Here is a 24,442-nt window from a genome sequence, read left to right on the forward strand (position 1 = left end):
CTCTCAAAGTAAATAACTAAACATTAGGGAAAAAAAACATAAAATTGAGATAAAAGTGGACAGGGGCGCCTGGGTGGCTCAGTCGGTTAAGCGTCCGCCTTCAGCTCAGGTCACGATCTCGCGGTCCGTGAGTTCGAGCCCCGCGTCGGGCTCTGGGCTGATGGCTCAGAGCCTGGAGCCTGCTTCCGATTCTGTGTCTCCCTCTCTCTCTGCCCCTCCCCCGTTCATGCTCTGTCTCTCTCTGTCTCAAAAATAAATAAACGTTAAAAAAATTAAAAAAAAAAAAAAGAGAGATAAAAGTGGACAGGTTAGCATGGTACCCTGTGAGGACTTCTAAATATTTAGCTACTAGGAATGGCGGTAGCAGAAACAGTGTATGATAAAAAGAGTAAACTTTAAGAAGGTCTCAGCTAGACACCCTGTTCTGTTTATCTGGGATCTGCCCCACCACTCTACTGACATTGTTCTGATCTATAAGTTTTAAGCTGACACATCAAATAAACAACTCTAAGATATCATCTTACTTAACTTATTTAAGTATCTGCATTTGACACATATGATCCACTCATCCTTGAAACGCTTTCTTCACTTGGATCTCAGGACACTTGTCTGCTTCTCTTCTACATTTCAGGTCTGTCTTTCACTGAGTCTCTGATGAGTAGAAATTTGACCACCAACCTTGGAGATCTACAGTGTTGAGTCCTTGAAGGTCTTATCTTTTCCAACCACATTCAGGTGACCCCATCTTGTCTCATGGTTCTAGTACCAGCTGCTTTCTGAGGTCTCCAATTTTATATCCAGCCCAGAACTCTCCCCTGGGCTCCGGACTGCTTAGTCAACATCACTATTTCCACACGGAATGGAGCTAAACTTAACACGTGTGGTCTGAACATGGATCTTCCCCTGCCCCGTCAAGGGCAACTCCACCTTGCACTTGGCTCAGGCCAAAACCCTTAGAGTCAGCCGTGATTCTCTTTCTCTCATACCCACATCCAATTTGTCTTAAAATCCTGTTGGCTCTATCATCAAAATATACCCAAATTTTGAGTACTTCTCACTTCTCCTTGCCACCCTTGAACACGCTCCCATCAATCCTTGCCTAGATCACTGCAACAGCTCTTAAATGGTCTGTTTCTGCCTTTGCCTCCCCACGATCTATTCACCATGTAAGAACCGGAATGATCCTGTTAAAATAGAAGTCAGATCATCTCTCTGGTTTTGAACACAGAACCCTGCAGTTTTCTATCTCACACAGAGTATAAGCCAAGATCCTTAGAAAGGTCTATGGGTTCTACACAAACAACCCTCCACCATCCTCCCCCCACCACCATTATCCACATGACCTCGGCCTTTATCACATCCCTCACCTTTCACTCTGCTCCAACCACACTGGTATTTTAGTTCCTAGAACATGCAAGTACTCCTGGCCTCAGGGCCTTGGCACATGCTGTCCGAAATGTTTCTCCACTCCCAACCTGATATCTATATAGCTCCTGCCTCCCCCCACTTCAGGTTTGACTCCAAGGTCAACTTCTCAGTGAGGCCTTTTCTGGCCACACTATCAAAATCTTTAACCTTCTGCCCACCCCAGTCTCCAAACTTTATATATCCTTTTCCTGATTTTTTTCTATGTATGCTTCTTAGCATATGACATAATATATACTTACTTATCTAATGCATTGTATCTCTTCCCTAGTGGAATGCAAACCCCATGCAGGCAGATATTTCTATTGGGGTTATTCACTGTGTCCCCAGCACCTAGAGCCTAGCACACAGTAAGGGCTAAATGCATTTGCAGTATGGTAAGAAGAGGAAAAAAGGAAAAAAAAAAATGAAGAAATCGAGAAAACAAAGAACTGTCTTATGATGGTTTTCAGTTCAGTTGTGGGTTCATAGTGAATTTTGATACTTCTTGTGAATGAGAGCCAGGATTTCCCTTATCACACTCTTCAATCAGCAACAAAGTCGGAGAAGGCTTGGCCCTGACATTGGAGACCTGGACTTTAGCTCCTGCTCTGACACTAGCTACGTGAGCTTGGGCTTGTAAGCTCACTGTGCCCTAGTCTACCGTTCCATAAGTGAGAGAATGAGGAAGGAACATCCAGCAGTACGGTTTTGCGACCAGGAGGTCACAGATTCAATAGAACAGGAGAGAAAAAAATGACTCCATCACAGAAGGTACTTCATGAATTCTAAATAACAGAGTTTCTCAGCAAACAGGAACACAAGGAAATGCTTACTTACCGGCTTCCAGAGAAGAAATCAGTACAGCTATGAAACAAAGCCTGAGTAACACTTTCATATTCTCCTGGAAAAGACAGAAATCGAAGAAAAACCAAAATAAAAATGTTACTATTCCAGAAAAATCTCTAAAACCACACACGCTAACTCCCACCTGCCTCCACCCTCCTCCCCAAGTCACACTGATGGGTTAGTGCCCTGCATCAATGTGATCATGCTTCTGGACAGAAGTGGGGACAAATTCAAACAACTTAAGGTTAAGAAAGCATCCATCATCTGTCCCAACATTCATTTCCCACCTTGTTTCCCATTCAAATTTCCCCCCAAGCTAATCTATGCTATATCCAAAGTGACTAGGCCCTAAACCAGCTTGCTTCTACTTGTGTGGATTTGTTCCCCACCCAGAATGTACCCTATTGCTAGGACCCACTTGCAAAAGTCTTCCCATACTCCCAGGTCCAGCTGAAAGGCCACACCTTCATTCTATAAGGTAAGATACTAAATCGTTGGTACCAAATGGTATACTTAGTAGAGATGCCCCAAAGAAGACTTTAAAAAAATAGTAACAACATGTATAGAAAATATTGGTTTTCGCTTCTCTGAAGCTATTTAAAATTTCTACAGTGAGCATGTATTTGTCTTGTCACAAAGGAAAAACAAAACAAAACAAAACAAAACAAAACAAAACAAAAAAAGACTCCACAGGCCCTGGGTGATTTAGAAGACCACACCAACATAGCATCGGCCTCAACAGGTATCTGTCAGCCATAGGGTTACATGTGGGATGCAACCACATCAGGTACTTGATTGATACTGGAAAGAAAACGTGCCCACTGCCTCATCAATAAAACAATGTCACTAAAATCATATCAATTGGATGTAAAAAGAAAAAAAACCAATTTTTCCTACTCTTCTAAACTTCTCAAACCCCAATGAAGTTAATTTTCAGGATAGCCTCATTTTCCTTCTGAATGTTCCTTGTGGGTGCTCCTGAACAGGGCATACAGTAAGTTCTAGTCTCACACCTCCAGTGAACTTCTGCACAAATTGAGGGCCTGTGAATACCTCAGACTCAGTAGGCCTCCACCCAAACTCATCTTCTCCCCACCTCAATGACAGGCACAGCACTGCCCTGCACAGGCCACACATACTCCCACCCAACAAGAGATCTAGGCCAATGACCTTGAATCTACCACCGCCCCCCCCAGAGCTGCTCTCTTAACCACCCTAACCATTATCAAGTGGCCCCGTTCACTCACACCCACTGCCGATGCCTCTAGCTCAGGCGATCACCAGCTCCTGCCTGGATCAATTATGGCAACAGACTTCTCATCGGTCTCTTTGCCTGTGGACATACCACTTCCCCCTCATCCAGAGAGCCCACAGACCCACAGTTACCAAATGATCTTTTCAAAATACCTCCACTGGCCCCCCAGTGCACACAACAAAGTCCAAACTTCTTAGTAAGTACATACAGGTTCTTTGTGCCAAGGCTCTGACTTTCTTTTTCAAACTCAATGCCCCGCCTCCTTGTCCCCCACCGTGGTCCACGGCCTGTTCTTCACCTCAGAGACTTTGCCTTCCCTAGTCCCTCCTCCCTTCACCTGGCTACCTCCCTCATCTATCAGGTCTCAACGCCATCACCATCATCCCCGACAGACCCCCAGGCCGGCTGGGCCTTCCTCCTCTGTGCTCATGCAGGTCATAGCCCCCACCCGGCACATCTTACTGTGGTTATCCCAGGACAGGAAGCATCATGAGGGCAGGCACCATGACAGGCCCCTCACTGCCCCCACAGAATGCCACTACACTTGGAGCTCAAGCCCTTAATAAATTTGCATGGAAAAATGAAAAAATTAACAAAAGAAATAGCTCCCCCCTCTAACCCAATTTCAGGGGCAATGTCCAGAGTAAACCATGCAATTTCACATTTTAACAACACCTGTCTGTTAATTTTTACAGGAGATGAAATCTGTCTATATTATCTGAGGCTACAAGTTAATTGCAAGCACAAAACAAATTGTAACAAAGACATCACTAATTCAGACACTAATGACGTGCAATCATTTAAATATTATCTGAAAAATGTTCTATTTAAGAAGTGGTATTAAAACCCATAAAAAATGTCACAAGGTGCTTTTTCATAAATGCTGAGAGAAAAAAAAGAAAGACTTTCTCAGTATGATAGATGCTCCCATTTATAGTCTCCCCACTTTACCCCCAGCATGAAGACTATGATCCTTAAGCCTGGTTCAAGCCTTGAAACCTACCTCAGAGCAGTAAGACTGCATTCCTTAAATATCCTGTAATTCTGACATTTCATTCACGTAAACTGGCCTTCTCCCAAGTTAGCCGAGGTTAATCGCGCTATTATCATTATATATTGCCTTTAAACTATATTCAGATTATCAGCAGCCTGGCTTATTAGCTCTTTCTGTAGCTCTGTGGAAGTGTTTTAAGTCTCCCTGATAGAGAGGCAGAAAAATAAAGGTTTACATGATTTCCCAATGACCAGGTCCAGGCCAATCAACTACTCACGTTACTTTCTCTGAAACAATATAAAGGCACTATGAACCAACTGAACAGTGCCAGCTATTACTTCATGCAGTTACAAGATCTGACTTGTGTGATTACGGAACAGGGAAGAAAAGGAAGATGCCCAGGTGAATTTTATGTATAGACTGTATCTCAGGATCTAATTCCAAATTACTCGTAGGGTTGTAAGGGTTGTAGAGAATTACTTGGAGAGAGCTACATGATGACGCAGGGGTGTCCACCCCCAGGGCCCTAACTCAGCCTGGAGGAGGGCTCTTGGATGAGGTGTTACCTGAACCTCAGGAGGTGGTGGGGAGCCCATGGAAGAGATCAGCCCCATCCTGTTTCAGAGTATAAACCAAAGGTGGGAAGTTGAGAGGCAAAGCTGGGGAGGCCCAAAGTGCCCAGAACACGGAGTCTCGCTGTGGAGATGACTGCAATTTGTAGGTGGCAAAAAAGAAAATCACTTAAGCCACAGGGTGGTGTGCGATCAGATTTTCATGTTTTATAGAAATCTTGGCACCCATGTGGAATACAAAGCAGAGATAAGAGGGTTGGCGGGGAGAGCAGGCTGCTGTGAAAGGGAGTCCAGACGAGAGGGCATGGGGCCATGAGTCAGCGGCAGTGATGGGGTGTATCTGAGACCCAGTCAGAGGCAAGCGAGAAGAAGGGTGATAGAGGGGGTCTGGAATGCACCAGCCCCTGTTGATTCAGGTGGAGACCAGCAAGGGGCAGGCCAGAAAAGGGGGACAGGCTCCAGAACCCACAGACAACCCGAGGAGATGCCCAAAGGGTGTCACTCACAGCACGAATGGGCCTGGGTCTCCTGTGGCTAGCTAGCAGTGTGGCCTCCAACAGAGACCGAGAACCCCAGTGTCAGCTGAAAGCTGAGTGACATGGACACAAGGCCTGGAATGTGCCAGAACTGGAGAGCATACAGAGCACTGGGAGCCATCATCACACAGGTCGTAATCGTAGTGACAGGTAAGTGACCTGGTCACTGGGAAAGTGACTGAGCGGTGACCCTCAGAGGGGCCACAGACCCCTTCAGAAATCAGATAAAACCATGGAGCTGACCCAAAGGAAAATGTCCGGACAGCTGTCCAATATTCGGTATACAATGAGAGATATGCCAGGATCACCTGAAGCTGAGGCTGAAGACTGCAGCTGTCTGTGAGAAAAGGCCGGTGAGCCCCTCGCCTCTCGAGAGGTGTGAACTGGTGTGTGAGGTGCTCCTGCTTCTCAGGATGGAGTCAGCATCTTTAAGGGGCGAGTCTACCTGGGGAAGGAAGCACACACACCAGTGTAAGCTCGACTGAGGAAGCTTAGTCACCAACCGACCACTGCACAGATCTCAAGAGGTGTCCAAAAAACCCTCAACAAGCTGGAAAAATGTGCCATACGTTTAAAGAGCAAGATGTCCCACGGTCCTCTGAGACGACGGTTTCAGAAGATCGAATCGGGGGCGTAAGAGATGCCAAGAGGTGAACAACCACCATCCCTTCTGGGAAAAAAAAAACAAACACATACAACCTGGCTCTTTGCCAGCCTCAGGGATGCAGAAAAATGGAGCCACCTGTGGGGATCTCACCGCTTTCTGCACTTGGAGAAGAAAGCTCAGAGAAAGACCCAGATGCCAGGAAGAAATGAACAGGTCCCTTGTAAGAACAGGCACACTGGGAGTCCTTCCTTACATCAAGTGTATTGATACACCTGCATTCCAAATTACAGAATTTGAAACAACTTCCAAAAAGCTGAGCTGTTATGTCCTGTAGACATTCCACAATTCTTTCCCTGGTTTTACGGTTTACTTTCAATATGTTGGAGTCTGACATTTTCTTCAGGTCTGATTCATTTCCTTAGGCCCTGGAAATGCTGGTAAGACTGAGGCATAAGGCCTTTTAATGTCCAATCAATAAAACAGCCTAATGCAACACCAAACACGTTGCTTAGGTTAAACAGACTAACTACTGCCTGATTATTCACATTAGATTTATGAGAAGATACAGCATAACGTGAAGGGGTCAGAGGCACAGTGGCTTGTCCACATGAATCACACAGAACACAAAATCAAAGACTCCCTGATCTTCCTGCCCCCTGTCCTAAGCACAGTGCCCTCTCGGTCTCCAGGAGTATGGCCCAGAAATGAGTGCAGCGGGGGGCAATTACCTGAGGAATGTCAGAGAAATTAATAGAGGTGGGGGGGGGGGGGGGGGGGGGCGGGGAGAGGATGGGCAAGAGGAATGAATCTACTTGGAAAGTCCAGGAAATCTTTTGCAGAATTGACTTCCCACCTCCCCTAAACCACTTCACTTTCCCTCTTCCTCTTTGCCCCAGAAAGTTGTTTAAAAGAACTTTTATATTCTGTCTCCACTTCCCATCCTCTGCTGTTTGGGTTATAGGGTCTTCTCCTTGCCCATCTGCAAGCACGCTGCCTTCCGCTTCCACCACGCCTCTCCAGTGCTTCTCAGGGCTGTCACTTCGTTCTACTGCTCCCAGTCCACCTGCTTCTTCTTTGATGTCCAACCAGCTCTGAGCTGATTCTGATCTCAGGCCTTTCCCAGGGGCCCTGTAGAGGCCCCTGCCCTCAATGGCCAGGACCACAAGTCACATAGGGCACAGGGCACCGCATGCCTCAGACCTCTGGCTCTGGGACCCAGGGCTTGGGCAGCAGTGGTGGTTCGCCCCAGTTGCTGGCCTTCCCTACCTGGGCCGGGAGAGAAAGGTACAGAGAGGACCCTCTACCTCTCCTATGTTCCTGTGAGGGGGGGCCCATCCTACTCACCTTGCATGTGGTAAGAGCTCAGGAAGGAAGGGAGGGAGGGAGGGAGAGAGGAAGGGATTCACCCACCATCTTCACATTAGACTACACGAAATCTGGCCTTGAAGCAAGGGGGAGAAAGGATAGAATATAGGTACTCAGTGTGAGTCAGAGAAGAGAAATGCAAGGGAACCACCCTGGACAAGGAAGACTACCACTTCAGGGGTTACACAAAGGACGCACAGCCAGGAAGCCACGCAGGACGCTGGGGGACAGCAGACGGAGCAGGAGCAGACACTGGGAGCGATTCCTGCCAGAAGGGATACTGGCCAAGTCACCCTCCCTTGTTCAGAGGCAACTGAGCAAAGCCTGCAGTGATTTTTGAAATTGGTTTATAAGTAAAATTCAAAATATTTTTAGAAAGTATTGACAATAAAAACCGTCATGTATTTATTCCACTGTGTTATTTTTCAGATGCGTTTTTCACATAAAAAAAAATGACTAAGGAAGGGGAAAGGATTAATGCTCCCAATAAATTAACAATCCCTAACACAATGCTCCCGTCCTGCCCGCAGGTGCCGTGATGTCTGTGTTCCATAGGAAATTTCCCACCCTGCCTACCCTCCTCTCCATGGCAGCTTCCAGCTGGTGTGCAGAGACCCAGCCGTGCACTGAGGTGCTGATGCCCAACCAGGGTAGTCAGCCAGGGCCTGGCATGACAGGAGGCCTCGGCTGGTCAGCCCCCTGCCCCCAGCAACCTGGTCTATTCACTGCAGTGCCCCGGGGTGTGAAAATGGGAAACACAGCTTTCTATGACAATTACATGAAATGTATAGTTCCCCTTGCATTTTGGTGATTATAACGTATCTGGAAACTGGAAACTGGTACATCACACCACGATTATGTGTCATATGAAAAATATGTATGAAGCTACTTGTTTATTGACAATAAAATGGAGGGACTCCTGGGTGGCTTGGTAGGCTGAGCATCTGACTCTTGATTTTGTCTCAGGTCAGGATCCCAGGGTCAGGGGATCGAGCCTTGCATGGGGCTCCGAGCTGAGTGTGGAACCTGCTTAAGATTCTCTCTCTCCTCCTCCTCTGCCCTTCTCCCCTGCTTGCACGTGTGTACTGTCTCTCTCTCCCTCTAAAATTAAAAAAAAAAAAAGATAAAATGGAAATGTGAATTTGAGGCATAAAGCAATGTCCTACCAGACCTAGAAGGACAAACTTCAACGTGAACTAAATTACAAAAGCAGAGATCAAGTACAAGAATTAACAATGAACATACAGGCCCCCAGCAGAAGCGTCCCACTTCACCACACAGTGCTGTCCTGTCAGTCTGCAAGGAACTCCATATCCAGCACTGACACAGGAAGGGTGACAGCTAGGGGACAGAGTGACTGTCACCAGAACCCAAGTGGTTTCCACGAGGCCCAGGGCCCCAGTGCAGAGGGAAGGGGCATTTATTCCTACTTTGTGGCCACACTGCATCTATTAACGCCTTCTTGTTCTGGAAGAGTTTCCCACAACCTCGAGGAATTTCCTTCCTATTGCTGAGGAATCCCCGCACATTGTGAACCTGGCTTTCCAGGACAGAAGCCAGGCCCAGGACAGAGGTGGCATGCACCAGACATCATGAAGAGGCAGGTGCTGTGTGGGCCCACTTCTGGGAGAGGGGCAGCGGAGGCACCAGGCTCTGAGAGCAGCGTCTGAGCCCAGGCTGTATTGCCCCGCAAAGGACCTGTGGGGAGCAGACCCTGGGATGGTTCACGCTCTCCCTGCCTACATTAACCTCTGAGATGGATTCCCTGATTGCCCCCAGCTCGGTCACATATCATGAGGGGCCCTGCACGTGCACACAGGTAGACATTCCAATCCACATATCCAAGTTCACCCCCGCCATACAGCCTTGGCCACTCAGCAGACCAAGGAGGCATACCGGCAGCAGAGTCCATAGGGGAACGACTTAAGAAAGAGACCTGTTATACTCTGTCCAGGCTGTCTGGACAAGGCATTTAGGGGGGCCCGGGTACCTGGGTCATGGCCATGCTGCCGTTCCATTACATGTTCCAAGTAGGCACATCCTTTTGGTTCTACAGACTCCTGGCCATGCTAAGGCACACAGCTGGTTGAGAAGCAGAGCAGAACCCTCCAAAGTACAGAACCTCGGAGGGACCACTTTTGCCTGCCTCTAAGGGAAGTTCCGCAGAAGCCAAGCCTCCACAGAAACCCAGGAAGAGAGAGAAGACAGCAGCAGATGCCCCCTCCTTCCTCCAGGGACCTGAAGAGCCCCACATCTGAAATTTAAGTGGAAATCCTAACGGTACTTTCACATTTCCACCTCATACCAGCTCACTGTTCACAATGAGTGCCTTACAAATACATATGCAGCATCATCTAATAAAACTTCTCATCCCAAACATTATTCAACGTGTGTATATATGTATATTTGACCTAAGAGAAATATTCAGAGAATTAGGCTTCAACTAAGTGACTGTAACTAAGAAGCGACTGTGGATAGCCCCTGGAAGAAACAAGGACTAAATCAGGTTCTTCAGCTCAGGAATCACCACAACCTCCATGCTCTATTGAAAACCATCTTGTTGTGGCACCTGGGTGGCTCAGTCAGTTGGGCATCTGACTCATGACTGCTCAGGTCATGATCTCACGGTTTGTGGGTTCGAGCCCCGCATCAGACTCTGTGCTGGCAGTGGGGAGCCTGCTTGGGACTCTGTCTCCCTCTCTATGCCCCTCCCCTACTCACTATCTCTCAAAATAAATAAACATCAAAAAAAAAAACCCATTGTGAACACATATGGGGAATGGAATATGGCATTAAAATCAGGTCCATAATTTTGACCTTTACCTGTTACAAGGATTCAAACAGTAATTAAACAGGCTCCAATAATGTTAGGACCCAAAACGTTAGGTTTAAAGACAAGGCATAAAGAAACTTGCTCATAAAGCCATAGAACCACAAAACTGTGGAAAATACTTTAGAATTCTGGACTTACACAAATCCCTCTTTCATAATCTAGAATCCGCAAATCCCCAAGGAGAAGCTGTAGACAGCCAGGGAACTTGGAGTCTAACTTCCTAGGGTACTGATTTTACTCAAGGATTCTCTGGGCAGAGTTATATTTCTATTAGAGAAAACATGGCTATATTATGAAATGGAAAGAAAGATCTCCAAAAGGTAATGCATGAGTCATCAAAGAAGCCCTGAAGGTGAGTCACTTTGGAGTGCTAGGTTGAGCATTTACTCCTTTGGTGGTAAAATCTGAGAGGCATTGCCCTATATAAATACCCACAATCATCTCTGTTCGGCCCCAGTCATGAGAAAGGGAACAACGAGGGCCACACAAAGTCACACGTGTGGGGCCAGACTGTCAGAGCAACCTAACCCTAACACTGAGACACCTCCCCAGGAAGGTTCCATGCCCGAGACAGGGAAGGAGAACAAGGATGTGAACACAAAGGGAGTCACCACAGTGTGATACAATGATTTCCGTTCTGCAGAGAGGAGAACCATGTACCCCACCACACACAGGGCTCCTAAAACCCAACTGTGTGTTCAGCGTGGCTATCACTGATTTTCCCCCAGAGACAAAGTTATATAAAACTATGAGCTAACAAAACCACTCCCACAACAGAGGCCACAGAAACACGCATCATCTCAGAAAGTCTGAGAAACACTGAAACTTTGGCGACTTTCCTTTCAGATGATCCAAAAGCCCGGCTCACAGCAGATTCATCCGGCGTATTTACCCACACGAATGAGGCAAGGAAAGTTTTTTTAATCACCAAAGGCTATCACGCACAGGGATATGGAGATAAAGTAAACACAGTCACAGAGGTTTTAGATGTTGCTGTACAGTCTAAGTTGTTCCGCTATTACAAGGCACAAAGCCACCGGATTGGTGGTTTCGTGTGGGTTTCAGGGACAACGGGGAAAATAAAGCAGAAGGACGGGACTGCCATCACTAGAGGGCTACAAACAGGAATCGGCCAGACCTATCTCTTGGTTGGACTTGAATTTTAACACAGTCCAATTTCTCCCCAGTGAACCCTCTAGGGCTCCTGGACCACAGCAACCAGACCCAGTTGACAGGAAGGGCTCTGCTCTCCTGTCCCTTGTCCCCCTTTCAAATACTCTGCCTGGCCCTGTCAGCTCTCCAGCACAGCTCCAATGCAGTGCTTGCAAGGGGCCTGATACTGAGTCTGGCCTCACACAGCTTGCCCTTAAGCACTGCCTTCCAGTTGTGAGAACGGTTCTGTTGCTCTAAGTGGCAGCTACAGGTAGCCTCAGGGGACTAGACATTCTCCATACGAATTTTTCTTTGTTTTCACTCCTGTGTTTTTTTTACCGAGATGAAATATGCATACAGTGAAACACACAGTAAATCTTAAGTGTATAATTCCATTAACTATGATAACTGTATACACCAGAATACCCCATCAAGATACAGACCGTCTCCATCCTCCCCTAAAGTTCTTTTGTGTCCCTTACTAGCCACCCCTCACTGCACAGGACTCCACGTTCTGATTTCTATCATCACCAATATGACCTTTTAACAGTTAACTTTGGACGGCTGGCTTGCACCCAATCAGTGCCCTGCTATGTTAGGGCACACAGGGGCATGAAGGCTTCAGTCACTCACTACCAAGTGATGCAAGGGAAGCACTAGTTCTCAAAGGGGCCAGTGTGGCTGCTAAGGTAGCACTTTTGAAAGTGTGGAGAAGGGGACACCTTGGGTGATCACAACGAAGCATTTAGTGGTAGAGGCCCTTCCGCAACAACTCGAGGCAGTTCCACAAAGTAAAGATGGACTCTTGTCCTGCATGACTTCGAAGCATCTCATGTCATTTATCATCTGGGGAGGCTAGTGCCTAATTCCGTCCTACACTTACAGATTGTTGGCACGCTTTTCGTACATACTAAATTTTCCAGGAATGCAAATATGGTGAAAACAGAGAGGACTGACTTTGACAACCACTTAGACCTTGAGCAAGAGTCACTCATCATTCAGTGGTACTTGGATCCCCCACCAGGATGTCTCTGATCCGGACCAAACTTGGAGTTGTCCTCTGTGATCCTACAGTCCAGCCTACATAACCCATTTGGCAGCCTCATTGGGTTCTAGTTTGGTTCTGCCCAAGCATCCATCCACACAGTGATCCTTTACATCTAGCTATTATAGTGGCTATTTGGAAATTACATTGTCGGTAAGTTTTATTATATTATTTCAGAATTGCAAATATTTGCATTAGTAAGGGGTAAGTGATGAATCACAGGAATCTGCTCCCAAAGCCAAGAGCACACTGCATACACTGTATGTTAGCTAACTTGACAATAAACTATATATTTAAAAAGAGGGGTAAGGGGTTCTGAATGAGCCAAGAAGCACTGCTCAAAGTGACAGAATTTAACTCTGGATTGAACTCAGGGGCAGGAATCATGGGCTGTATTTGCTGGTGGCCTTCAGTGCTCTGGTTTGCCAGGCCACACGTGCAGAGCTCACGATGCATAGGCCACCTCCCCCACCTCCTACTAGCACCCTAAGTCCAGCTGAAACTCGGCTACCAAACCGCACTGTCGATGGGGAATCGTTTCAAGAGACACCCTAAAAGTTTCTCTTTGTACCTCTTCAACAGGGACCCTGGGGGGGGGGGGGGAAGGTCCCACTTTTCTCTGTTACCAGGCATCCTTTTACTTCTCCTAAGCACTTCATTTACAGCTTGAAGACACAGACAATTGTGTCCCACCAGGTTTCCTCTGGGGGGGGGGGGGGAAGGTCCCACTTTTCTCTGTTACCAGGCATCCTTTTACTTCTCCTAAGCACTTCATTTACAGCTTGAAGACACAGACAATTGTGTCCCACCAGGTTTCCTCTCTCCCACTGCCTGCAGGAAGCTACACTGGGGTTGTCAACCTTGGTCACACGTTTAGAACGCCCAGGGGGCTTTAAAAACACCAGTGCTTGGGCGCACCCCCAGAGACGCTGCTTTGTTTGCTCTGGAGTCCTGGCATTTCTCGTCAGAGTACCTCAGGCAATGCTAAGTAAGGTACAGGCAAGGCCGGGGTACCCAGCTTACCTCCAGATTTATAGCCCCACTTGGCAACTTTGCAAATAGTTCACGAAGGTTTACGTTTGACACTTTTCTAGACTCACTGCAGGCTCCACTTCCTCTCCACTCTTGTTTTTCTTTCATCCTATTTTTCATTTATGGCATCTTGTAAATCCTTTCTGGAACAGGTAGGAATGGGGAAAGCCTCCATCACCCTGCCACGTGTATTAGAAGCGCAGAGTTCAGGCGTTCAAACCTTCAGGAACCCCAGCCCCTTTCAACACTTGGTGAGCTCACTCTGGTTCCAGGGCTCCCCCACAGGCTCCCCAGTGCTGAGCACGGCCAGGAGGCTGCAGCAGCATTTCCTGGGGTCACAGCCGGCAAGGGCAGGGTGGAAGGAGCAGGCGAACAAAGCTGCTGACAGCACAGATCCTGTAAGCCGGCCGACAAACTCGAAACCTCAAGGGAAAACACAAACCCAAATACAAACGACAGCAGATGGAGAACATCATGAGGCTGGGCCATGGCCAGTGAGTCTCAGTGCCTTCTGATGACAGCTGTCCTTCAAAGTGGCAAGTTCACAGTGAGTCTGTCATGTAGCATAATCTCTGTACTTCCCTCCTCCCTATGCTGGGGTAGTTGCAACTGTCCGGCTTTGGCACTTTGATTAATAAAACACTCTGTTTACAACATCATCTCTTCCTGCTTCCAGGAGGACACCCATCTCCCACTGGTGCATCCCAGCCACACGGTTTCCATTTTCCATGATCCAAGTGCACGGCCAAGCCCTAGAGTATATCTCAGCATCCTTGGGAACCACCCATATAAGTTGTATCTGTATCCATTACCTTCTTGCCCTCTCCAGTGGAGACACTGAACGGTGTCCTGCCTGTGGGTGGCCAGCGTGCCCACTCTCCATTCAAAGAGGCATAGTTCAAAGAACCCCCTTAGGCAGAGAGACTGCAGTTGCCCTGTGACTTCACCAAGAGGACTCACATCCATTAGAGGGCAGAGATTTTCATCTATCCCATTCACTGCTCTGTCCTCAGTACTCGGAACAGTGTCTGGCACAAAGTAGGTATTCAATAAACATTTGTTAAATAAATAAGTGAATCTAATATTAAGTAGTATTTCACCAACAGTAAAAGAATTACTGACAAGATGCTATTTTAAAAAGCCATAAAGAAAGCCTTTCCGCATTATGCCACACAGAGCTGAGTAGAGCCTGTTTAAAAAGGAGGGTTTAGGGGCACCTGGGTGGCTCAGTCGGTTAAGTGTCTGACTTGATTTCAGTTCAGGTCATGATCTCATGGTTTGTGAGTTCGAGCCCCCCCTCCGGCACTGACAGCTCAGAGGCTGCTTGGGATTCTCTCTGCCTCTCTCTCTCTCTCTCTCTCTCTCTCTCTTTCTCTCTCTCTCTCTCAAAACAAATAAATAAACTTAAAAAAAAAAAAAAAGAAAGAAAAAGGAGAATTTAGTTTTGCCCTGCCAAGATCATGTGAAAATTCAGGTCAAACATCCTTTCTGGAACTACATGGAGGCCACCCAAATGTAGACAGGGCCAGGTGATGCTCCACACGCCACAAAGTGGCAGCTTGCCAAATAAGACTAAAAATACATAAAGGGTTCCACGTCCCTTCTCGCATCAAATCCCATCCCGGAGGCCCCACATTTTCATCTAGCACAAAACATAACACAGGATGTGAACACAGAATATTAAATGCAATAACAAGGATATGAAATAAGAAATTAAAAGCAGTCAAGAGAAACAAAGGTGGCCACAAATGCACAGTAAACTGGGTGCGGAAAGGGGCAGCAAGCCCCCCAGCACTCCCCCCACCCTACATCCCTGGCTCTCCTCAGTTCGCCAATAGTCCTGGAGTTCAGTGTTATACATTCACCTTCCAGAAGCTTGGTACCAAGCCAGGGTGACCCAGACAGCACCTTCCAATAACAGACGGATCTCAGCTCACCTTTTTTCTCCAAGGCATCAGTGGCCCAGAGATGTCCCTTACTTGGTTCCTACGCTGTGGCGCTAAAAGCCCTAGAACATGCCCATCTGATAAGCATCTCCTACCACCAGAAATCACTGGGGACATCTGCCCTGGCAGGAATCCACACACCCTCAGCAGCACAGAGGAGAAAGCCTGGGCAGGCACGGACCATGGAAGCCATCGGGCGGTAAAGCAGAAGGCATAGCTTTGGAGTCCCGAGGGCTCACTCTCCTTCTGGGTGCCAGTCCCCCAAGTTAGTCACCTTGTCTAAGCCTCCACTTTCCCTGCTGTGAAAGGAAGGTGGTAATAGCGTGTCTCTCACAAGACTTTGGGGAAGATAAAAGAGAAGCTTAAAGAGCCTTATAAACTGTGAAGTACTGGACCTGCCTGTTGTGAATGAGTCTTCTTCATGTCTGTTTGTAGCTACACCCAGCATCAGCCTCTCTCTGGGGTCGCGGGAGCACAAGTTTCTCTCCCCCACTGTAGGGCTTTCGCATTCGTCCTTATCTTGTTGACCAGACTGACAGCTCTGAGCCTAAACCCCGGAGAGGGACACTCCTGAACCAGCCATACTTGGCTGCATTCAAATTCCTGGAAGCAGTTTACATACATACACACACACACACACACACACACACCCCACAACAACCCGCCAGGACCATCGTCAAGTCCCCCCCCACCCCCACCCCGCAAAGGGATTTGAACGATCCTTATTCCGGTTTCACACAAAAATAAAAACAAGCAAAACCCCCACAGATTTCACCGCCATCACCTTCTTCCACAACAAACTGACAACCAAGTTCAGTCTAACTGACTTAAGAAGGACGCTTTCCGCGCGGTCTGTGCGGAAGGGAAAGGTGTCAAAGCCACGGTGGGTACCCACCCCACCCCCCACCCCCGCTCCCGCCCGCCCGCCTACCCGCCAACACTCCAACCCCGCAGGCTGCAGCTTCCTCCTACCTGGGCGAGCCCCGGGCCGCCCCGGGCCCAGCGCGGCGGGGCGGGCGCCCTGGGAGCCGGGCGAGGGGCTCCGGGGCGCGGGCGCGCGGTTAGTCACATGCCCGCCGGCTCCTGGGGGCGCCGGGCCGCCGCCGCCGCCGCCTCCGCCGCGCGCTCCGGGTCGGCTCCGGGCGCGGACACGAGCAGGAGCCGCGCCGCCCTTGCGCCCGGGAACAGCCGGGCGCGGCTCCTGCTGCGCTGAGGCTCCGGCTCCGGCTTGGACGCCTCGGGCGGAGACGGACGGGGGTGGGTGGGCGGAGAAGGCGGGGCGGGCCGGGCTCAGCAGGGAGAGAGCTGGCCCGGTGCCCCCGCGCCCTACCCCCGGGAAGCCCGGGACTCCGGCCTGCCCCGCTCATCCCCCTCATCCCCGGGGGGCCCCGGGCTCCCGCACCCTGGAGGGGCAGTGACCGTGGTCCCACCCGAAGTGACTTGGGACGACTCACCTGGACAGCGTAACCTGGCTACCACCCAACTGCGGGGTCCCTGGGCATGACTGCAGCGAATGGAGCTTGGGACTTTCAGGTCCCAGAAACACACACTTTCCAGCCTAAGAGACCAGATAGGGTCAGTCACTGGAGCCTGAGGCCTGGCCCTTGCTCTCTCACACTGGCCCTGGGAACTTTCACAACTCACCAACCTCTTGGTACCTCCTTTCTTCTTCGCTGAAAAGGGATCACAGCAGCACCCACCTCATGGAGTGGTTGGGGAGATTACATAAATTAACACTAAACCAGCGCCAAGCACAGGGTTGACACAAGAGTCACTTGCTGCTTGTTATTGTTTTGCGCCCGGATGAAAGAGCAGCTTATCGGTGGTACAGTCTTGATACCAGACTTCTTGGCCTGACCAGGTATTCTTTTAAGCTTAAAACCCACTTACTCCCATCCACTCATTTTGCACATGAGAACTGGTAGTCCTAGAAATGCAGTGAATGGCCGGGGTCAGGCGTAGACTTTGGTGCAGGGAGGGGTATCAGCAGAGGCTGGCTTGGGCTCCAAGCCCCACAGCCAGGGGCTTGGAAGCTGCTCTTCCCTTTCCAAAACTCCGTACCTCCAGCAAGTGCCTGGACCCTGACTTGTTTTGAGGACCTAATGAGCCATCCTCTGGGGAGACATTGAGTAAATGATGATTGCTTCCTTCCTAACAGAACACACACACACACACACACACACACACACACACACACACACACCCTTCCTGTATCCCTTCCAGGCTGGGCAGGTGCTGGTTTCCATAGTCCTTCCCTTGACATCTCTGTCGGAAACCCAAGAATTGAGATAACCCTGGCCTCAGCTGGCCCAGATAATTCTGGGCTGGAGGAAAGCATAAAGAAGCCAACAGCAATAATTCATCAACCCTAATGCTGACTTGTGGCCTGCTCTGATGATAATTTCTTATTTTTTAAAAAATTTTATCTGGTTCCAGCCCTTGCATCTGGTTCCTCTTTCTCCAAGGAACAGGCTTAACTCTGGGGCCAGTGACATGGTATTATGAGAATTCACCATGCGTGCCTGGGTGGCTCAGCGCCTGGGGTCATAATCTCACAGGTTGATGAGATCGAGCCCCACATCAGGCTCTGCGCTGACAGCGCTGAGCCCGCTGGGGATTCTCTCTCTCCCTCTCTCTCTGCCCATCCCCCTGCTCACTCTTTCTCTCTCAAAATAAATAAATAAAATTTTAAAAATAGCTTAAAAAAAAAAAAAAAAGAATTCACCAGATGTCCCCATCTCTTTAGTATTCCTTTTTAGAGTGGTGGTTCTCAAAACATTGATTAGACATCAGAATCATCAGGAGAGAGAGCTGGACCACTGTTGCCCAGATCTGTCACATGAAAATCTCTGGGACTGAGGCCCAAATCTCAGTGTTATTAAAGCTCCTAGGTGATTCCAACATGCAGCCAGGGGTGGGAACAACTGTTCCTCTGAGCCCCCCTAGTGATGGCCTTACTGTGAACCCTCCGCTTGAAGCTGCTTCAGCACGTGTCCCAGGGGCACTTAATGAAAGCTAGCGTGAGCAGGTCAGGCTCAGTGCTGCAGAACTAGTGTTGTTAGTGAGCATAAACATATCTCACAGTTTGTATAGTGAAGGTTTTTAAACAGTTTACGAGTAGAAAACATGTTGAGTCTGTGTAGTAATGTAGAATTTAAAATTACATTTTAATCTAAATTTCAAAATTAAAATTTAATTTTAATTTAAAATTACATTAAAATTAAAATTTAATCCTAATTTAAAATTACACTTAAACTAAATTAAATTTAAATTAATAAAGTTAAATGTAATTAAATTTTTAAATTGGAATTAAAATTACACTTCTCCTTGTTTTTTTCATTGTATTCTGATGCCTCCCACCCACCCCTACCCCAACCATCCTGCTAGACACGTGAGCCCTTAGACCCAGATAAAACACGCATACACCCGTCTATTATGAGGATGGGATTTGAAGACCTTCCCTTCTTATCTATAGCCACTGTTCTCTCTGGCACTTTGAATGTATCTCCTCCCTCACTCAGCCATGCTGACCACGTTTCCGAACTCTCCCTTCCCTTTGTTTCCTTTCCTAGGTGGCTCGTGTGTCTACCTGTCTTGCTTCACCCCTGAGTTGAAAGCTCATGGTGCGGAGATTGTCACTCCTGTATGCTCTGGTCTCAGCACCACACAAATGCTCTGAATGTGAATGTGTAAGACATATGCCTCCGCGGAGGTGATGATTTTTGTGTGTTTCACAAAAACTTATGAGAAACGGAAATAACATCCAGGGTCTGGATGGCACCTTCTGGAGTGTTATCTCCCTCACTACCTTCCCATCTCTGAGACTCCTGTCATTTGGAAGACTCGACTGTCTGCCATCGTCAGACCACCTTTCTTGAGAGAGACCATATTCTCTGAGGATTTTCGGTGTATGACCCGCCTAGCAAGCTGCCCAAATCATGGGACTGTCCTTTGATAAGAGTGTCTAGTAATACACAAGAAGCAGAATCCTGGAAACCACCAGTGTCATAGCAAAGCCCTGTGTCCAGGGTGGTCTGTGCCAAGGGACAGCTGTGACAGTGGAACTGCCTGGGCCTGAGAACAGGCTGTTTCACAAATGGTGACACAACACTCCTAGAGTGTTCAGAGTCCCCAGACCCTCAGAGGGGGATGCCAAGGGGTAAGAAGGCCGACACTGACCACCCCTGGCAGCTGGGGACACCAAGACAAGCATGATCCCAGCTGGGGTCGGTAAGTCCAGAGGACGACGTATGGAGAGAACTCCAGTCAGTGTCCACAAGGACAAGGGGTTTAGAAAGAGAAGGATTCTAAACAGAGGAGGCTGAGTCTTGCACCAGTAGAGACTAAGCAACTCTGAAGTGGCAAGCTTTTTTTCTAGCGCTAGAGATGGAAATGAGGATCCATGAACTAAGCTGACTTCAGTTGTGGAAAATAAAATGACATCTTTGCACACAGGGCCTCTGTGATTCTTGCTACGCCTGTTTTTCGTTATTTATAGAACTGCCAGTAACTGCTCACAGAACCACAGTGTTCCCTGAGATAGGTTTAAAAACCACTGTCCTACATGGACTTCCTTCTACAGCCTAGTTTTTCGTTCCTTTCACACATTTTCCATCTCCTGACCTCCAAATAACCACCTTTTCAATCTGTGTCTCATGTTACCTCCCATTACTGCCACTTGTCCGTTTTCATTGGCTCAGGACTGTCCCTTTCTCTAAGCAGTTCTTTGTGGGTTTCTCTGATCGTTTGCTGTTCAGATTCCTCTGATTTTGCAAGACCTTTACCAAGCAGAAAGCCGCATGTGAACCAGAGATGAGAGTTGATGAGAAACTGTAGAATATCATAAAATTGCCAATGACGGTAAACTATTTCTTAACTTCCTTTATAAGACGAGGACAAAAAGATGGACATGGCAGGCAGCCCAGCAAACTTTTTATTCTAATTGCGGCTTTAATCTTGCTCAATGAAAGCAACTGAGGGGCTCCTGGGTGGCTCAGGCAGTTAAGCGTCTGACTTCAGCTCAGGTCATGATCTCACGGTTCCTGGGTTCGAGCCCCACATCAGGCTCTGTGCTGACAGCTCGGAGCCTGAAGCCTGCTTCAGACTCTGTGTCTCTTTCGCTCTCTCTGCCCCTCTCACACTCACATTCTGTCTTCTCTCAAAAATAAATAAACATTAAAATAAAATTAAAAACAAAAAGCAACTGAGTGCAAGTGGCTTCTTACACCTGGTTTTATTTCCTTGTTAACAACACAGAAACAGCACAGAAGTTCCAGAGACCGATAGAGGGGATGGCTTCCAAGAACTGCTGCACCGAACAGAACCAGACTAGTGGCCTCTTACTTTCTTATGCCAGATCCTTATCCGATCATTGGTTGAACACAGGAAACTCAAAGCACCAATAGCCAAGCCAGCCATCACCACCCAAAAGGCAGCCATTACCAGCTTCCCTCATCATCCAAGAAGGGCTTTTTCTTTTTAATGTTTAGTATTTATTTTGAGAGAAAAAATAGAGAGCAAGGAGGGGAGGAGCAGAGAGAGAAGGAGACAGAGAATCCCAAGCAGGCTCTGTACTGACAGTGCAGAGCCCCTCATGGGGTTTGAACTCATGAACTGCGAGATTGTGACCTGAGCTGAGACCAAGAGTCTGAAGCTCAACTGACTGAACCACCCAGGTGCCACCAAGAAGGGTCTTTTGAAATCTTTGTCCTCAGTCATGTAAAGGACACATAACAAAAGCACTGCCTTCCTTAAACTCATCTTTGAACATAATGAAAGAACTGGCTGCCTTAAATGCTTTCCCTTGTATTTCTACAAGGTCCTGCTATCTTTGGTTCTCTGAAAGTGTCTGTAATCTGTCTCTATGTTTTGTCACTTACTCTCTTCCATAAGCACCTTCCAAAATCCAGAGTTCTTGTTGTAGCCTTTTAACTCTTCAATCCTTTCTAAACATTACTGCCAATTTGTCTTCTCTAAATGGTTTCCTTTTAATACTATCACTGGAGTAGATTTAAAAATGGCTTCAAATTCTTCCCTTCTCCAATTAAGAGGTGAAGTCTAATTCCTCTCCCTTGAATCTGGGCTGGTCTCGCTGGCTTACTCAACCAATTCCGATCAATAGAATGAGGTGGGATTGACTTTCTGGAACTTCTGAGGCCAGATCATCCAAAACCTTTCAGCTTCTTCTTAGGCTTCTTGAAACACTCAGTCTTGGTACCCAAAGCTGCCAGATAAGGAGTGTTATCATCCTGAGACTGCCATGCTGTGAGAAATTCTAAACCACATGGAGTCCACAACCCCAGCTCACAGCCAGAACCAACTCCCACCATGGGAGAGCACCATTTTGGAAGTTAAGCCAGCCAACCCTGGTCAGCTGTTAGCCAACTATATCCATAGGAGAGTCCCCAAAGGAGAACCACTCAGCTGAGTCCCATCAACCCCAGAACCATGAGAGATAATAATACATTGTTGTTCTAAGTCATTGAGTCTGGATCACAGTAATAGATAAGCAAGGCAATGACCCAACTCAGAAGCATGTCACAACTCACTGTTGGCCTGTCCTGTACCATACAGAATCAGCCTAGCATGCAAGGTCTCTTCAAATTAAAATGACACCTATCCTCCCTTCTCCTGCATCACCTCTGACCACTGCCCAGTTACAGACTTCCTGAAGATGATTATTATGATTATATCACCAGCAAATAAAGGGAAAAGGAGAATTATGAGATAGTGAAAAAGGTTTAGCTTGAAATATACTATTTTGAGTAAAAGAAGTAGTTATTTCCTTGTACGTTTCAGCAAGTGCTAACTGCAAGAATGATTTAGTTTCTAGTATTGTTATTTTTTTAAGTTTATTTATTTATTTTTGAGAGAGAGAGAAAAAGAGAGAAAGAGAGAGATAATCCCAAGCAAGCTCCATGCTGTCAGTGCAAAGCTGGATGTGGGGCTCAAACCCATGAACCTGAGATCATGACCTGAGACAAAATCAAGAATCAGACACTTAACTGACTGAGCCACCCAGGTGCCCCTCTAGTGTTGTTATTTGATGGTTTGCCAAGAAGTAGTGCAACCATCAGAAGTAAGCCTCTACAGACAAAGATACTTAGAAAGGTAAGGAGCAAGCTACTACCCCTGACAATAGAAGCAGAAGAAAAATCTGGCCAGACTCAGGAGTGCCATATTTGTTGAATCATTTTGCTAATTTCCAAAGACTATGTTAACACCTGTTCCATTCTTTTGTGTCCTCACAACAAACAATTTGGCAATAGTCAGCAGCAGGTGGACTACTGTCCAACAGTAATTACTATTATCCACGACTTTCCTGAGAGAGGATGGGAGCTGGGAAAGTTCTCTGTCCTGGGTCCAAAGGTTGAGAGAAGAGGCCTTAATACCACTGATTCCTTCTTTACCTCTTGCATCCTCATAAGAAAATAGCTGAATTAAGAGCCTGGGTGATGAGTGCTGAGCTCTTCGTACCCTGGGATAGTTAGATCTGCTGAGGAGCTCAGCTTACAGTCTAGAACATAGTTGGTATTGTCCTCACAGGAGGTGAGTGATACTGGGCTTCGGGTCCTCCTGAGAGTGACAACAATAGAAGCCTATAATATCATTTCCCCCGAAAATGGCATAAAAGATTTAGGATCCAGTCTAGAACAGACTCTGGGCAGGAGACACAGAAGGTCCCCTGACTGTGACTTATGCACAGCTCTCAGGAGGTGACTCCAAGGACTCCCTCTTGTATTCTTCTCCATCTGTGGTGTGCTATTTAATACCTCAGCCTCTAGAATCATGACACTATTTAAATTATTTAAAATTAAATAAAATTTAAAATTCAGTTGCACTAGTTACACTTCAGGAACTTAATAGCCATCACATGTCATGAGTGGCTACCATATTGGATAGCACACCCATAGAACATTTCCATTACTGCAGAATGTTCTATTGGACATTGCAACTCTAGAGTCTAGACAATTCAAGGCCTCTGGAAAAGAGGTCTTTCCCTGGCAAACTAGTCTTCATCCAGAATAAATAATCTGCTCATTTTAAATCTATACTTAAGTGAAAATATTTACACCTTCCCCTTTCCTTCTCATCAACCTTGTCATTGTTTAATCTGTCTTCCATTTCTCAGCTAAAACATACCAGGTCACATGTTTTCTCTATATTTTAGGAGCTCATTTTTTATTGTTATTTTTTGTTATTATTGTTATTTATTGTTATTATTGTAATTACCTTACATTCATCAATATGATTCTTTGTCCATAATTGTTTCATGTCTATATTTTTATTTTTCTAATAAAAATATATGTAAGATCTTCAAGGATAGGAATAATGCATGGGGGGGGGGGGGGAGGTGGATCTCTCCAATGCCTGTCCCAGAATACTCATTTACAACCTTGAATGTGAGAAGTAGTCAACCAGGAGCGCCTGGGTGGCTCAGTTGGTTCAACTTCCGACTTCAGCTCAGGTCATGATCTCACGGTTTGTGAATTTGAACCACGCATCGGGCTCTGTGCTAACAGCTCAGAACTTGGAGCCTGCTTTGGATTCTGTGTCTCCTTCTCTCTTTGCCCCTCTCCTGCTTGTGCTCTGTCTCTCTCTCTCAAAAATAAAAATAAATAAAAATAATTTTTAAAAAAAGAAGTAATCACCCAACCAGCTAAGGAAGAGGGTATAGGGAGGTTTTTCATGATAAGTATCACCGCAAACTTGTGCTGTGCCCATAGTGATTTCTAGCAGAGGCAACAATCTAGTCCCCAGTCACAAGATCATGAAATCAGCAATAGAATATTTATTACTTTTCAATTAAAAACAAAAAAGACTGAAGGTTTTAAATACAATATGTTACCACT

General features: G+C 47.0%; 1 protein-coding gene across 5 annotated transcripts in view; it reads right to left on the minus strand.

The window, feature by feature from the left end:
- IL1R1 (interleukin 1 receptor type 1) overlaps positions 1 to 24,442 on the minus strand; it is a 129,050-nt gene that overhangs the window by 24,001 nt on the left and 80,607 nt on the right. For 2 of the 5 annotated variants that reach the window (XM_042981090.1, XM_007097780.3), the window contains 2 exons: positions 5,919 to 6,055; positions 2,245 to 2,308 (listed from right to left, as the gene is read on the minus strand). In XM_042981090.1, coding sequence (XP_042837024.1) covers positions 2,245 to 2,302 — 58 coding nt within the window. In that variant the 5' untranslated portion in view covers positions 2,303 to 2,308; positions 5,919 to 6,055. Of the gene's footprint in view, positions 1 to 2,244; positions 2,309 to 5,918; positions 6,056 to 6,179; positions 6,571 to 16,562; positions 16,594 to 17,044; positions 17,689 to 24,442 lie in introns of those variants that run through there. The other 3 variants (XM_042981091.1, XM_042981092.1, XM_042981093.1) reach the window with 3 other exon arrangements.

This window comes from Panthera tigris, chromosome A3, assembly GCF_018350195.1.
Source record: "Panthera tigris isolate Pti1 chromosome A3, P.tigris_Pti1_mat1.1, whole genome shotgun sequence".
NCBI classification, from domain to species: Eukaryota; Metazoa; Chordata; class Mammalia; order Carnivora; family Felidae; genus Panthera; species Panthera tigris.